Below are 14,065 nucleotides of genomic sequence, written 5' to 3' on the forward strand. Positions count from 1 at the left end.
AAAGCGCAGGTGAGCAGATCTGCCGATTATTTCAAAAAGAAATCAAGATTACATTTCAACCCAGGATGAAGCGTCTTTTTTTTTTTTTCAGTGTTTATGTATATGTATTAGTATACTATACCACTTGCGATATGAACTTTTATACAATTAACTGTATTTCACAACATTTCAATGTAACTTTATGCGCACTGTTAGCTACGCTTGAATTTCGGTTGACGTACTGACGTCTGCATTTTCCAAATATATTGATCATTTTCTTACCACCAGATATCAGCATGAAACTGTTTATGTTTTATTACTTTGACTGCGAAAGGCTGCATGAAGTTGGTATACATGTGTATTTCACAACTTAATTATAATGATGTATTTGAATAGCACTTTGTTTGGATGTTTTTGCTGACCTCAGTGCTGTAGGACTAGTCAGTAAACAATGTAAATATTTCCTTTTGCTTCATCTTGGTGACATGCAACACTTATGTACACATGCCAGAATGAACACTGTTAATTATTATTATTATTATACTCAGGCCTCATAATAACAAAATAACATCTTACAAAAAAATAAGTTCATTATATCCCAACATTTGTTAAAACGGTTTATTTCTAGCACTGTATCATTTGCAAGGCTATTTTTAATTTACTTCCTTATATCAGTGTTCGTTATATCGAGGTTTAGATGCATTATTATTCAGCGAATGCGCCGTGTCGTCCGAACTTTTCCATTTTGTGAGTAGCGAAAAATCCACACAGCAGAGAACTTCCAGACTCCAAAGGAGCACCGGTGTCCACATATAGTTCATGAACTATGCGGACACTATACAGAACTATGCACACCGTATAAATGCAGTTTAAAGGGTCACGAGTTTGCCGTCACTTTTTGGCGGTTTCACAAACAAGAAGAAGAGACGAGCGCTTTGATGCGCACGAGCTGCAGTCCGGACATGTGCTACCAGGCAAACAGGCTTTGCACTTATCGATGTGCACAGAACTCCAATACTTACACAATGAGTTTAGTGTTTATAATCGATATCAAGGAGTAAAGAGTAACTAGAGTGTCTTAAATAGATTTAAGAACTTTCGGATTACTCGGACAAGCAGCTATAGGTGACCACTAGTAAAACATGACCCAATTCTGGAAATTTAGACCACCTAAGAAATTTAGACCACGATAAGAATGCACTGTGCCACACGGCAGAGAAAAACTGCAGATTCCTCATCGTACCCGCGTTCACCCTATAAAAGTTGACCTTACGACAATATAATAAGCCATTGGAACAACCACAAAATGTAATCATAAAATAAGGTAAACACGTCAGGCCGGCGCGGAACATACCGCAAAGGCGCAGCATAAGCTGGCAGTGCGGCCTTCATGGAGCCCCTTGTAAACTCGACGCCTGCGAGTATACAGTTGCGAGGCGAGACGCCCACACGCAATAAATCAACCTATTTTACGAAGAAGCGAAGCGCCCCCCATCTGCGCGTTTCTAAGCCAAGATCAGTAGCTGCACTCTTTGTTGTTGCTGATGAGGACATAAAGAATTATTGTTGAGCCAAGGAATGGGTGGGAACAGCCCACTCGTTGCGCTATTTACACGGTGTGACCCTAGTATGCATTACGCTTGTATAAGGTTTTTTTTTTTTATATCTCAGAAAGATTGAAGCAATGACTAGGCTCTCTGGTAGACCACATACTTGCCACGCAGGGGGCCGGCGTTCGAATCTGAGACGAACCTTGTTTAAAATACAAAGCATTTCTCGGCGGACTGCAGGCATTATGAGCGTTTTTATCTACGTCCGTCCGTTCGTCTGTCTAGTTGCCTACGTCTTGGTGACTTCGTGATCACCTAGGGATAGACCAAAATAAGTACGGGAGGATAAGAGGGTTGGAAGAATATGTGGCCGGTCATGACACGAATAAACCATGAAAATCCCGTCACTTTCGTCGCCAAACCCTTTCCTTCAGACTCGTGCGGCACATATCCGTATACAAAAAGCCCCGATATGCGGGTATGCGCCAAGTGGTCATTGACAGTTTATTCAGGAACGACGAGAACAGACATTGGTATCTGAAATGTGAGGGCGTTAAGAAAAACTGACATCGTCAGCATTGACCAGATGAATGCAAAGAATAAATATGGGGATGTACCAGCAGGAGTCGAACCCAAGAATTCTGTGTGGTAATCGAGTCTTTTACCACGGAGTCACGCCAGGTCTCGTAAGTGTGTTGGAAGACGACCCTGTGCATGCGTAACATTAATTGGTGAAACGTCAATTGTGGTTGCAGTGCCGGCTATCTAATTTATAAACATTACATATGTAATCCTACAATACAAGTGTCACGTCGGGTTAACGTCAATAGTAGTCGAGAGCCATCCACTGAAGTTGGGCTACCTTCCTCGCACGCACAAGTGTTACGTATATACCAGCTTGTCACTAATGGTGTTGACCATACCTATGTTGCTGGCGGCATGTTTACGCAACTGTAAACAACAAGTTATATAAAACATATGCTACTGTTTAAAATATGTCTGTGTGTATAACATTTGCACACATATTCAGCGTCATTCCTTTTTCTCCAGAAAAAAGATTACACCACAATTACGTTCCATCTGAATGCTTCGCATAACGACGATTCTTATTGTACGTGAGATCTGCCGAATTTTTTTCCTTTTTGTTCGTGCGCGTGATAGCTGTGACGGACAATTACGCCACCAACATCGGCTGCTATTGTGGGCTCATAACAGCTTACGCTCTAGAAAAAGATGCTATTGTAGATGATATACAAAATTAAGGAGGTGTGAGAGAAGAAGAGCCTAAGCTGTTCACACTTACTCGGGCTAAATAAAATAATTGGAACCAAAAGACCAACACAGTGGATGGAATCCATTGTCCCCCCTTCTGTCTGCATTCTTGTCTCTAGTGCATAAAGAAACTATGAATGTCGGTGAAATACTTTGCATACAAACTGCTAACCTGCAACAGCTTCAATGATGGAATCATAACCAGGAATAAGCGAATGTTAACGAGGACTTCAAGTTCAAATTACGGCGCTCTCTGAGCGCTTATGGACAGCTAACATCACTCAAGTTTCTCTTTTCAGTTTTTTTTTTTTCCACCAGGGGGGGGAGGGAGGGTTGAAAGCGCCTTTGCTGCTGGAGAGATGAACGCTCGTGGTCTCGGTCATGGCGTCGCTCTCTGATGCTCCACAAAAAACGGCCAAGTCTGACGGGTTCCGATGAATCTGAGCGTCAATCTCTGGGTGATGATAGCAGCACACACAGAAGACGACTTTGATTTGTCACACCTCAGTGCGGTCGTCTTTTGTGCGTCAAGCCGCCCCGGAACATCAGCAGGTATCTACCAGTAAGTTTCACTCTTTTTCTTGGGGGGGGGGGGGGGGGGGGGGTAGTTGCATTGCTGCCCCACGTTTACGTAGATGTATTCTGCGTACTTGAGGTCCTAGCTTTTATGTGCAATGTGTCAACTTCGTTCGGGCGGGAGCATTTGGCGTCGGCTGCAGTCTCTACGGGAAGACTGCACGGACATTGGCCTAGTGATTCGGAGCGCAGCACGGAGGCTGCTTCGTGTTGTTCATGTCGCAGACTTCGTGACAGAGAATGCAGCCACACGAATAAGTACGTGTGGATGCACATTCTCCAAATGCCAACCTATAGTGAGCCAACCTTTGGTTCACCACGTCGAAAAACTGCTTGATGGGTACTTACATTTTTGTTCTTCTGAAAATAACTTTCGTACTTACAGTGCTCATATTTGCAGCATTGTGTACTCTGTAACGGAATGGCGTCCAACAAGTAGACTTTGATCTTTTTTTTATGTTCACCCTGTGCAGAAAAACACTGATGTCCTTATGAACATTTTTCTTCGTTTTGTTGTATTTTTCTTTGTTCTGACAATTTTTTTGACAATATTCAACGTAAATTTGTATTTCTAAATTAATACCGCTGGAAAGGCCGATTCCTCTCCTATCATTTAACACCCTACACTTTAGCATCAATAAATTCATGCGGTGGGAAAAAATATTTCCTGTACTTCCCAAACACAACCCATTTTACAGCGACCACGAAAGCGTCAAGATACAAATGGCTAGTATCTTATCAGATGTTTCTTGTGCTATTATCGTGTATTTGCATATTATACACATTCGGTCTAGGTATCTCGCAAGGTAGTTTAATACCACTGCAAAGTACCTTTGCCCAGCCCTGGTCAGCAGATTTCGGTTTGGTTCTCCCAGATTGGCCATTTCAAAATACATTGCGGCGAACATTCTATCAGTAATATCAAGGGATGAGGCCAAATACCATCTTAAATGACTCACTTGTACGTAGGAAAGTGCATATTTCAGGGCTTCTTTTCTTTGTTAGACACAATTTTAATGAGACGTAACCGACAATGATGCCAGGGAAAGTATAGAGGAGTTACTAGAAGTAATTGTAATATAGACTACAATTACTTACTATTGACCTTTTCCTCCACTTTTCTTTCTTTAAATTTACATTATGATTACTTCTAATAACTCACTTATACTTTCCCAGGCATTATTGTTTGTTAGTTCTCATTCCTCGTGCGTAGAACTTCATTCACAACGTCACACAATGCAGTCGTGATGTGCCCACTAACGTGGAGAAACACACGTTCTCACTTGTCATATTCAAGTAAAAGATTTGGAAAGGCAAAATGAAAAGCAATTCTCGTTAACCGAAAATGGCATAACTAATTGCAAATATCGCAAGAGTGGTGATGTTCTGAGGACAACAAGGCCTTTGTGATGAATTGTGAGGGCAGTGGACCATTCCGAGATTCTCAATTTTCAAGAACTGCAAGTTACATAAAGACGCTTCTCAAATGAGAATGTAAGTTATCAAAATATATATGCTTAAGTTTCCATAAAGTAGACAACTACAGCATTTGCAATTTAATGAAGCACATTTTGTTCGTTTCATTGGCAAGACCACAGGACCCCAAAATTTGTTACTGACATTCCCCACGTGGTTGGTTTCATCATTCACATATTTAACTGTTGTCATTATGCATACCGTTGAGTAACTTTCAACTCCTGGTGTCATACGCTGGTGAAACTTCTCTGTCAAAAGTTGTGTGATTTTTTAGAGCCACGACTCTCGGCGACTCGAAGAATCAATCTGGTACCATCTCGTAAAGTGGCAACCCAGTTTTTATTCGTCTTTTACTATGGCTACATTTGAACCGGCTGCTTCTATGCACTACTGATTGCGGACAGCTTCACGACGAATGCGATTTCTGCAAGTGTATCACGTTTTTAGCTGCTGATATAAGTTATCTTTGAATGCAGTATTTCGGATTTTATTTGCTTTTTAGTAATACATGAAAACCTGACAAGCAGTTAGAAAAGAAAGTAGAGCTCAGATAACAGATCAGTGATCGCCCAGGCGTACATGTAGAGAAAGAAAAAAAAATATGAGATGAGAAATGAGCGCTGCACAACTTATCCTCGCCACAGAATCTCGCGAGAACTCTCGATTGTACACCTGGTTGTTTCACCTTATTTCAGTTCAAACTCTAACGAGAGATAAACATCACAGCTTCTACATCTCATGACAAGAACAAGGCACAACGTTTATCAGACGCTTTCAAGTGGATACAGTCTTGTTTTTGTCATAAGCGGTTGAGTAAATAGCCAAAGCGACACCGCTATGGTACGCCCATATCAGTTCGGTACTAACACTGAAACTCGTTATATAGGAAATCGTTTAGTAAGTTACACTGCAAATGTGCCATTCACATCGTCGATCGGTGAAGCGATTACGGAAGATACCACGCAGCTTAGAGTTACTGAATGTGCTACCTTTAAAGGTAGCATATACAGTAACTAACGCAGCTGTGAACCGCGCGACGTGTCAGGAGTAAGTGAAACGGTCGATTAAAATTATTAACAATTCAGTCCACAAAATCTGTTTAAAACGTGCTTTTAAGGTACACTTGCTGGTATTCTGACCATTCTGGATAGTGAACGAACGATCGCGACTTCATGATGAGCAGCCGGCACACAAGTTAGATCGAAATGAAAGATAGACGCGGTAGCAGGGAATGCACGCCTGTGGATTCAAATTGCCATACCAACGACGGTGCCAGGCATGTTAAACTGGGGAAGAGCGAGTGTGCCCAAATCACGGCGCACCAGGCGTGGCACCGAGGTTTGGGATCTTCTCCACTCTTCGTAGTGACCAAACATGCCACACGCCCCCTCCAAGCGCAGCTCATGGAGTGTGCACGCACGGCTAGCAGCATGCGAGAGTTGCGGCCGCTGTGTCACTGCTAAACAATAGGTGACGACAACAAATGTTGCCACACTGCTCACCTTCCAAGTCAACAACCTTGCCGGCACGCTTGAGGGCCCTGACCGCTTCGTCGTGTGTTGCGTCCCTCAGGTCTTCCCCGTTGACCGACAGGATGGCGTCTCCGACGTAAAGTTGTTCCGTCGTGTCTGCCGCCATGCCTTTGAAGATCTTGCTAATTAGGATGGGCATCTTGTTTTCTTTGCCACCCTTTATGCTGATCCCAAGACCGTTGTTGTCCTGCTTAACTACTCGCACGACCCGCTTGGTGTTGGCGATGCTCTCCGGAATGTCGCTCGGTTCGCTATCCGAAAGCGTGCCATTATTAGTGATCGGTGGTACTTCGTAGCTCTCGTCCAGGCATAAGCTAAGATGGTCCTCTTCGAGCGTCGCCAGCACTTTGTGCCACTGCTGTTTGGCGTACACTTCGAGCACGCCCGTGCGAGTGTACGACGACGTCGTGGTCGCCATCTTAGCTTCGACGGACGACGGCTCGCGAGCTGCTCCTCGTCTGCAACTGAGGGCGCAGCCGGCAGCAGCCGCAGCACACGGCCGACCGCGCACGCGCAATGCCGTCAAGAAAGAGAGGCCAGGGAGGCCGCGTAGTGGTGTAACCTCGCACTTCTCAGCCGACAGTGGTTTCGGTACACTGTAGTTTCGGTTTCAGTCATTCATTACAGTGGCTGAGCCACTCAGTTCCGTGTTCAAAATTCAAATGTACTGTGCATGGTACTGTCTCCATGCTACGGTGGCTAGAATATTCCATACATATTTGTCCGCATTCATGCGCACGATCTCAACGAGCACGCACCAGTCATGAGGGTCATGGTTCAGATAATTCAAGGAAATACAGTGATTATAACCGCTTTTTTCTTATACAATTATTTTTCTTAGCTAATTGCGTAGTGTAGATGCCATCCAGTTACATCACATGACTCTTTACATGTCATTTGAATTCACTTATTAATTTCAACGAGGATCTGTGGTTTTTTTCTTGTAGTTATAAAGATAGTTAGAGCCTAGGTTCTAGATTTTTTTAGCAGTTTCGTATGTAGCAGTTAACTGTGTGATTTGTAATCTACATACAAGGTATTTGTGTATCAGTGGGTTTTAGAAGTTGCTATATGCGCTGAAGTTTGGAACGAGCACAAACATATTTATTTTGAAGTCGCCCCGCTGGTTTTCTAACAAACTGTCTCACATGTCCAGCGGTTGAACGTTGAGCTACAGCTAATTGTTTAAATAATGAAGGGATGATGCGTATTAATTAAGGAGGTTACATTTGGTATTGTGTAGACAGTGTTGCTTATGAAGGAAGGCAAAACTCCTCCATGTTGTAATATGTAAATACATCTATAGAGAAACATACTTACGTAAAGAGCGCACGCTCCCGTAGGGCCCAATGGCTGAGCCACCATAGCTGAGCTGGGTGGATAGATACATGAATAGATGTGGCTGTACCCTTCAAATCGGGCGGCGGCTAGCGCCACCTAGCCGTAATACTTAGTGAACTAACAATTAGATTTATCTTTTTTTTTTCTTTAAATAGTGAGGTTGAGGATTCATACTTTGCAATGAAGGGTTTAATTTTCACTCGTGCCTTGACTTTAGCCACCAAACAGATAACCTCCTTCTAGTTAAGTCTACCCGCTTAAAGTCTATTTTGCCCTCCCTGTCCCTAAACCCCAGTGCTTTGAAAAACTCTGCGCCATCATCCTGAACTATAGGGTGAAGCCCCTTACAGAACATTATCAAGTGTTCAGCGGTTTCTCCTTCCTCTTTACACGCACTGCATACCGTGTCTACCCCTTCGTATTTGGCCCGATATGTCTTGGTTCGCAATACTCCCGTCCTGGCCTCAAACAGTAGAGAACTACCCCGAGTATTATCATAGATCCTTTTCTTGGCAATTTCCTGCTTAAAAGTTCGATAGATCTCTAGTGCGGACTTCTCAATCATGCCGATTCTCCACATGTCAGTCTCCGTTTCCTTCACTTTCTTCTTAACCGATAGTTCTCTTTGGTTTGGCCACCTGCTGTTTTCTAAGTATTTACCAGTCAACTTCCTGGTTCGCTTCCTCCATTTTGTATCGACATTCTTCATGTACAAGTAGCTGAAAACCTTCCTAGCCCAACGCTCCTCCCCCATTTCTCTCAATCGCTTCTCAAATTTTATCTTGCTGCTAGCTTCCCTGCCCTCAAATGATGTCCATCCCAAATCACCTTGTACTCCCTGATTTGGTGTATACCCGTGAGCTCCAAAAGCAAGCCTACCTATTCCACGTTGCTTAATTTCTAATCTTGCTTGAACTTCTGATCTCATCCACAAGACCTCATTGCCGAACGTCAGCTCAGGAACCATGACCCCTTTCCATATTCCTCTCACAACATCATACCTATTTTAATTCCACAGTGCTCTATTTTTCATCACTGCTGCATTCGTGTTACCTTTAGTCGTCACGTATATTTCGTGTTCCCTTAGGTAGTCGGTCCCCTTGCTTATCCATACGCCCAGATATTTGTATTTATCTGTTATCTCTAGCACGACCTCCTGTATTCTAAGCTCACTACCTTCATTGACATTGAAAATCATGACTGCTGATTTTTTCTTACTGAATCTAAAATCTAACTTATCTCCCTCATTACCGCAGATGTCCATCAATCTCTGCAAATCTTCCTTGTTGTTGGCCATTAGCACTATATCATCTGCGTACATTAATGCTGGTAGTGCCTGATCAATAAGTTTTCCTTGTTTGACTAAAGAGAGGTTGAAGCCCAGTCCACTTCCCTCTAATTTGGCCTCTAATCCTTGTAGGTACATCATGAATAATAAGGGTGACAGGGGACACCCCTGCCTAAGCCCCCGTTTTACCTCTGCAGGCTTGGATACCTGTTTTTCCCACTTTATAACTACCTTGTTACCTTTATAGATATCCTTTAAAAGATTAGTGACTACATGTTTCACGCCTAGTGTGTCCAGTATTCCCCACAATTCCTCTTGAACCACGCTATCGTACGCTCCCTTGATATCCAAAAATGCTAGCCACAGGGGCCTGTGTTCCTTTTCTGCTATTTCCATGCACTGCGTCAGTGAGAATAGATTGTCTTCCAATCTCCTGTGTTTCCGAAACCCATTCTGCAGTTCCCCCAACACCCCCTCATCCTCTATCCATGCCTGCAGTCTTTCCTTTATAATCTGCATCGCCAGCCTGTAGACCACTGATGTCACTGTTATAGGACGGTAGTTGTTTATGTCAGCTTTGTCCCCCTTTCCTTTATAGATCATGTTCATCCTGCTAAGTTTCCATCCATCCGGAACTTCACCATCGATTATTATTTTGCTCACTGCCTCTCTCAAAGCCTGCATAGACTTCGGACCTAATGTCGTTATCAGCATAATTTGAATGCCATCTGGGCCTGTTGATGTACTACTAGGAACCCTTTTCTCAGCCCTTTCCCACTCTCGTTGTGAAAATGGAGTCATTGCACCACTTGATTCGTCCTTATCTATTGTGGTGCATAAAGTACTTCTTTGTTGAAATTTTTCTGTCATCCTTGTTCTTATATATTCAATAGCTTCGTCCCCTTCTAGCCTAGCACCTTGGGCTGTAGTTATAAACCTCTGCTCTAGATTTGTTCCATTTTTTAGGGAGTTTAGATGGTTCCAAAATTTCGCAGCTGCCTTTCTGTCTTTTTTATGTACTTCTGCCAGCCACTGAGCACCCTTCTAATCTTTTCATTGATAAGAGGGATGCTTCCCTTCAAGAGCTTAGAAAGATTTCCCAATTTTTTTCAACATCATCTGTCGGTTCACCCCATTGCTTAGCATGTCTATGTTCCCTAGAGGCTTCCTGACGTTTTGCTATGGCTCTCTTAACTTCCTCATCCCACCAACTCTTGGGCTTGTGTCTTCTTTTCTGGGGTGACTCGTCACGTGCTTTAGCAAGCTCTAGCCCAAACAGTCTAGTTAGATTTGTGTATGTCCACACAGTTTTATTATCTTCAGTGATTACTTTCTCAATTTGTTTAGTAGCGATTTCTATTTGCCTTTCTGAATGAAAATTTTCCTGTAGTTGCTCATCTTGTCTCCTTCCCACTTTTGCTGCTATTCTAAAACTTAGCTTGATACGTTTGTGATCAATACCCAGACTTCTGGAGCCACCTTCATCTATGTGCATTCCCCTGAGCTTATCATACATCCTATGTGACAACAGTGCATAATCTATCGTTGACTGCAGCCTTCCTACCTCCCATGTTATTTTTCCTTCACACTTCTCGGTACTGTTGCAAATGATCAAATTATGCCTTTCACACATATCCATGATCATTTTGCCTGTTGAGTCAGTATACCCATCTATATCTTCTATGTGCGCATTCATATCTTCTAGTATAATTATCTCGCACTCTCCTCCTAAGTCCTGAATGTCATTTTATATACACTCTACCATTGCCTGGTTTTCGTCTCTGGCCTATGTTCCCGTCCACTAGTATACGAAACCAAGGTGTGTCATTTGCCCTGCCACTTTCTCTTTTAGCCATAAATGTTCCTTGCATCCCTGCTTGACTCTGCCAACCCATGCTCTTATGTATAAATGCACCAATTCCACCCCCCTTCTTGCTGCCTTCTGTTCTATTGCAATATTCCCATACATAGTCCGGATTGCAGGGTGGTTGCTCCAGGTCCCGAAGATGCGTCTCCACAACCCCATATACCATCAGCTCCTCCTGCCTCAACTGCTCTTCTATCTCTTCCCACTTTAACCTATTCCTGCCACCCTGCATGTTAATATAGCCTACGTCTGACTTAGCTCGGCCGTTGTGCTTATGTCGATTTCGTCTCCCACGGACTTCGTGTGGCTTGAATACTTGTGCCTCTTTAGGTCCGTCTTTGGCTACACTGTTGTCCTCAGGGCTCTGGGTCCCCCTAAAAAAGCTATGGCTTGGCGACCCATTCTGTTAGCGACCCTCCTGCTCGTCGCTCCACTGTAGTGAATGCCATCCTGTGCAAAGGGGCGAGCGCCGGGCTCATGATTGATTGATTGGTATGTGGGGTTTAACGTCCCAAAACCACCATATGATTATGAGAGACGCCGTAGTGGAGGGCTCCGGAAATTTCGACCACCTGGTGTTCTTTAACGTGCACCGAAATCTGAGCACACGGGCCTACAACATTTCCGCCTCCATCGGAAATGCAGCCGCCGCAGCCGGGATTCGAACCCGCGACCTACGGGTCAGCAGCCGAGTACCTTAGCCACTAGACCACCACGGCGGGGCGCGTCGGGCTCGTACACGTCTTGGTTAACTTCCATTACGCTGTATCCGAGTTGCCGGCTCAAACCCTTGATCACACAATTGGCCTCCACTACCCTCCTTTCAATCCCACGAGGCTGCCCCCAGACCTCTGGGACTGTGCATTTTGTCACATGCAAACTCCCAGAGGCGGTCCGGAGCTTACACATCCCACCCTCTAACTTTCTCTGAAGGTTCTGATCCTTGCCCTTCAAGACATCATTGAGCCCTGCATGAATAATGACTAGACTTTCGCCCTCCATGCTGTTTTCTACAACCTCCTGAGCTTTGGCCAGTGCATGCACCATGCTCGTCCCTGACTGGGCCTCCACCCTCACTCTCCCATCTTCCTTCACTGTCGTGAATACGCCATCCCTAACCCTGGCAACGTTAGAGTCCCCCACCACTAGGATCCTTCTACGCTCCAATCTCTGGCTTCCTGTTTGCGATGGCGCCCATGTTTGCTTCACCTGTTTCTCTCTCTGCCGTCTGTCCTGTGTTTCTGCCCTGCTTGAAGACTGCTGCGCCACCGAGCTGCATGTTCTCGGAGCCTCCGTACTGTGGTCATACACTGCGGCCCCCTGACCTCCCTTCTCGCCTGTTCCTTCCCACCTGTCGCCTTCGCCGCTACCCACGCCTTCCGTCTCACACCGCTCGGGGCCGGGGCAAAGCGCCATTAGCTCCTTTACCCGCTGCGCTAGCTCGGTCCGCCCTTCCCGTTCTTTTCGAAGGTCGTCCTTCATTTGCTCTAATAGGCTGGCGGTAGCCTCCTCTCGCTCACGCGACGCTCCGAGCTCTTTTTGGAGTCCTATCCTCTGCTCCCGTTCCTCCCTAAGCTCCCCCTGAAGCCCCTTGATGCTAGCCTCCATGCGCTGCACGGCCGCCTTCAGTGCCTCGCACAGCTTGCACACGAAGCTCGCCTTCTGCGCGTCGGCCAAACTCGTGAATGCTGTCTCATCTAAGTAGCACCAGCGCTTGCATTCTTCGCACTGCACCAGCTCACTCTCGCTCGTGGTTTTCCTAGCCTCCTTAGCCATCGCCCGCCCGACCATCGGACCGAGTGCTCGACAGGCCTACCTTCAACTCTAATCCCGCTATCCAGCCGCCTCCGTTAACTCTCCTACCTCAACAACTGTTTGAAGCTGCCGCCTACACTGCACACATACGTGTTCAATTTCGCTAGTAGCCTCTCACTAGGTCCCCTTCGTGTTCGGCTCTAGCTCTTTAACAACTAATCGGGTGCCCCGACCTTCTTCAAAACCGCCGCCTAGCACGGGCAACGTCACTACAACGTTGCCCGTGTCCCACACCTACAATACTCGCAACGCTAATTATTGATTAGGAGAGAAAAAATAATAATGGTTACACAAACACAAAGAAATGAAGAGAAACTTCTCTCTCGTTGCGCACTGCTGCACCAACCGACCTTGCACAACCTTGCACGACCTTGAATCCGCCGAACAGGCGGAGCGCGCGAAAACACGTCCGCACAGCTCGGAAGTAGAGCGAGCAGCTACTGCGCTACTTTCAGCGCCACGAGCGGCTGGTCAGTCTCATTAATGCATTCAGCATAAATATCACAACAAAAAATTTTCAGTGCAGGGATTTGAACCTGTGCCCTCACGCTCCGAAAGCGAGTGTCTTACTACTAGGCTACACACGTGCACGCCAGAGAACACCAATCTCACGCTTCCTCAAAAGAATACATGTATAGTACATCTAGCCACAATAGTACATCTACAGTGTTCTAGAAGTTGTATATAAGGCATGACGATAGTTATAGCACGAGAACAAAACGAGGACACAGAGACAAGGACGCGTGTCGTCCTTCTTGTCTCTGTGTCGTCGTTTTGTTCTCGCGCTCTAACTATCGTCATGCCATACCAACTAGCCTAAGCTACCACATTTCTAAATTGTACAATAAGGTCCGATCGATTCACCTGCACTAATTGGAGCAGGTTCACAGCTGTGCACGCAAAGTTCATAAATTGTGCAACTGAGTTCAGTGGTGCAGGCACAGTGCGACACCCGAAACGAATGACAATGTGCCGAAAGTGCAGGCCTTCTGTTCGCTTAGCCTACATCGTTCAGCTAACACTGACCGATGTAAAACCGCACATGCGTACAGTCAACGCCTCCTAGATTTCTCGTGCCTGCTGGATTATCGGCGGTCACTTGGGAAGCGGCGGTCGTCGGAACTACGGTGGTGGCGTCACTCAAGTAGGGGTGTCTTTAAATAAGTTTTTACGTTTTTTGGAACTTATATGCAACAAAAGCAACGTTAAAATTTTTTAAAAGGCGTAAACGTAATTATAGTTAACCCTACGTAAGTGACGCCGTCATTCAGCAAGCAACTTTTTTAATACAAAGCATCCTTGAACATTACTAATAAACGCCAAAATTGCCGATCTTAAAGGCTGAGTACAAAGACCCTTATTCATACGT

At 45.0% G+C, this 14,065-nt stretch overlaps 1 protein-coding gene across 1 annotated transcript in view; it reads right to left on the reverse strand.

The window, feature by feature from the left end:
- Syn1 (Syntrophin-like 1) overlaps positions 1-6,869 on the reverse strand; it is a 182,352-nt gene extending 175,483 nt beyond the window's left edge. The window contains exon 1 of the mRNA XM_037428838.2: positions 6,356-6,869. Within this exon, the coding sequence (XP_037284735.1) occupies positions 6,356-6,803 (448 nt within the window). The 5' untranslated portion in view covers positions 6,804-6,869. The remainder of the gene's footprint in view (positions 1-6,355) is intronic.
- Positions 6,870-14,065: the final 7,196 nt, after the last annotated feature.

Source organism: Rhipicephalus microplus, chromosome X, assembly GCF_043290135.1.
Source record: "Rhipicephalus microplus isolate Deutch F79 chromosome X, USDA_Rmic, whole genome shotgun sequence".
NCBI classification, from domain to species: Eukaryota; Metazoa; Arthropoda; class Arachnida; order Ixodida; family Ixodidae; genus Rhipicephalus; species Rhipicephalus microplus.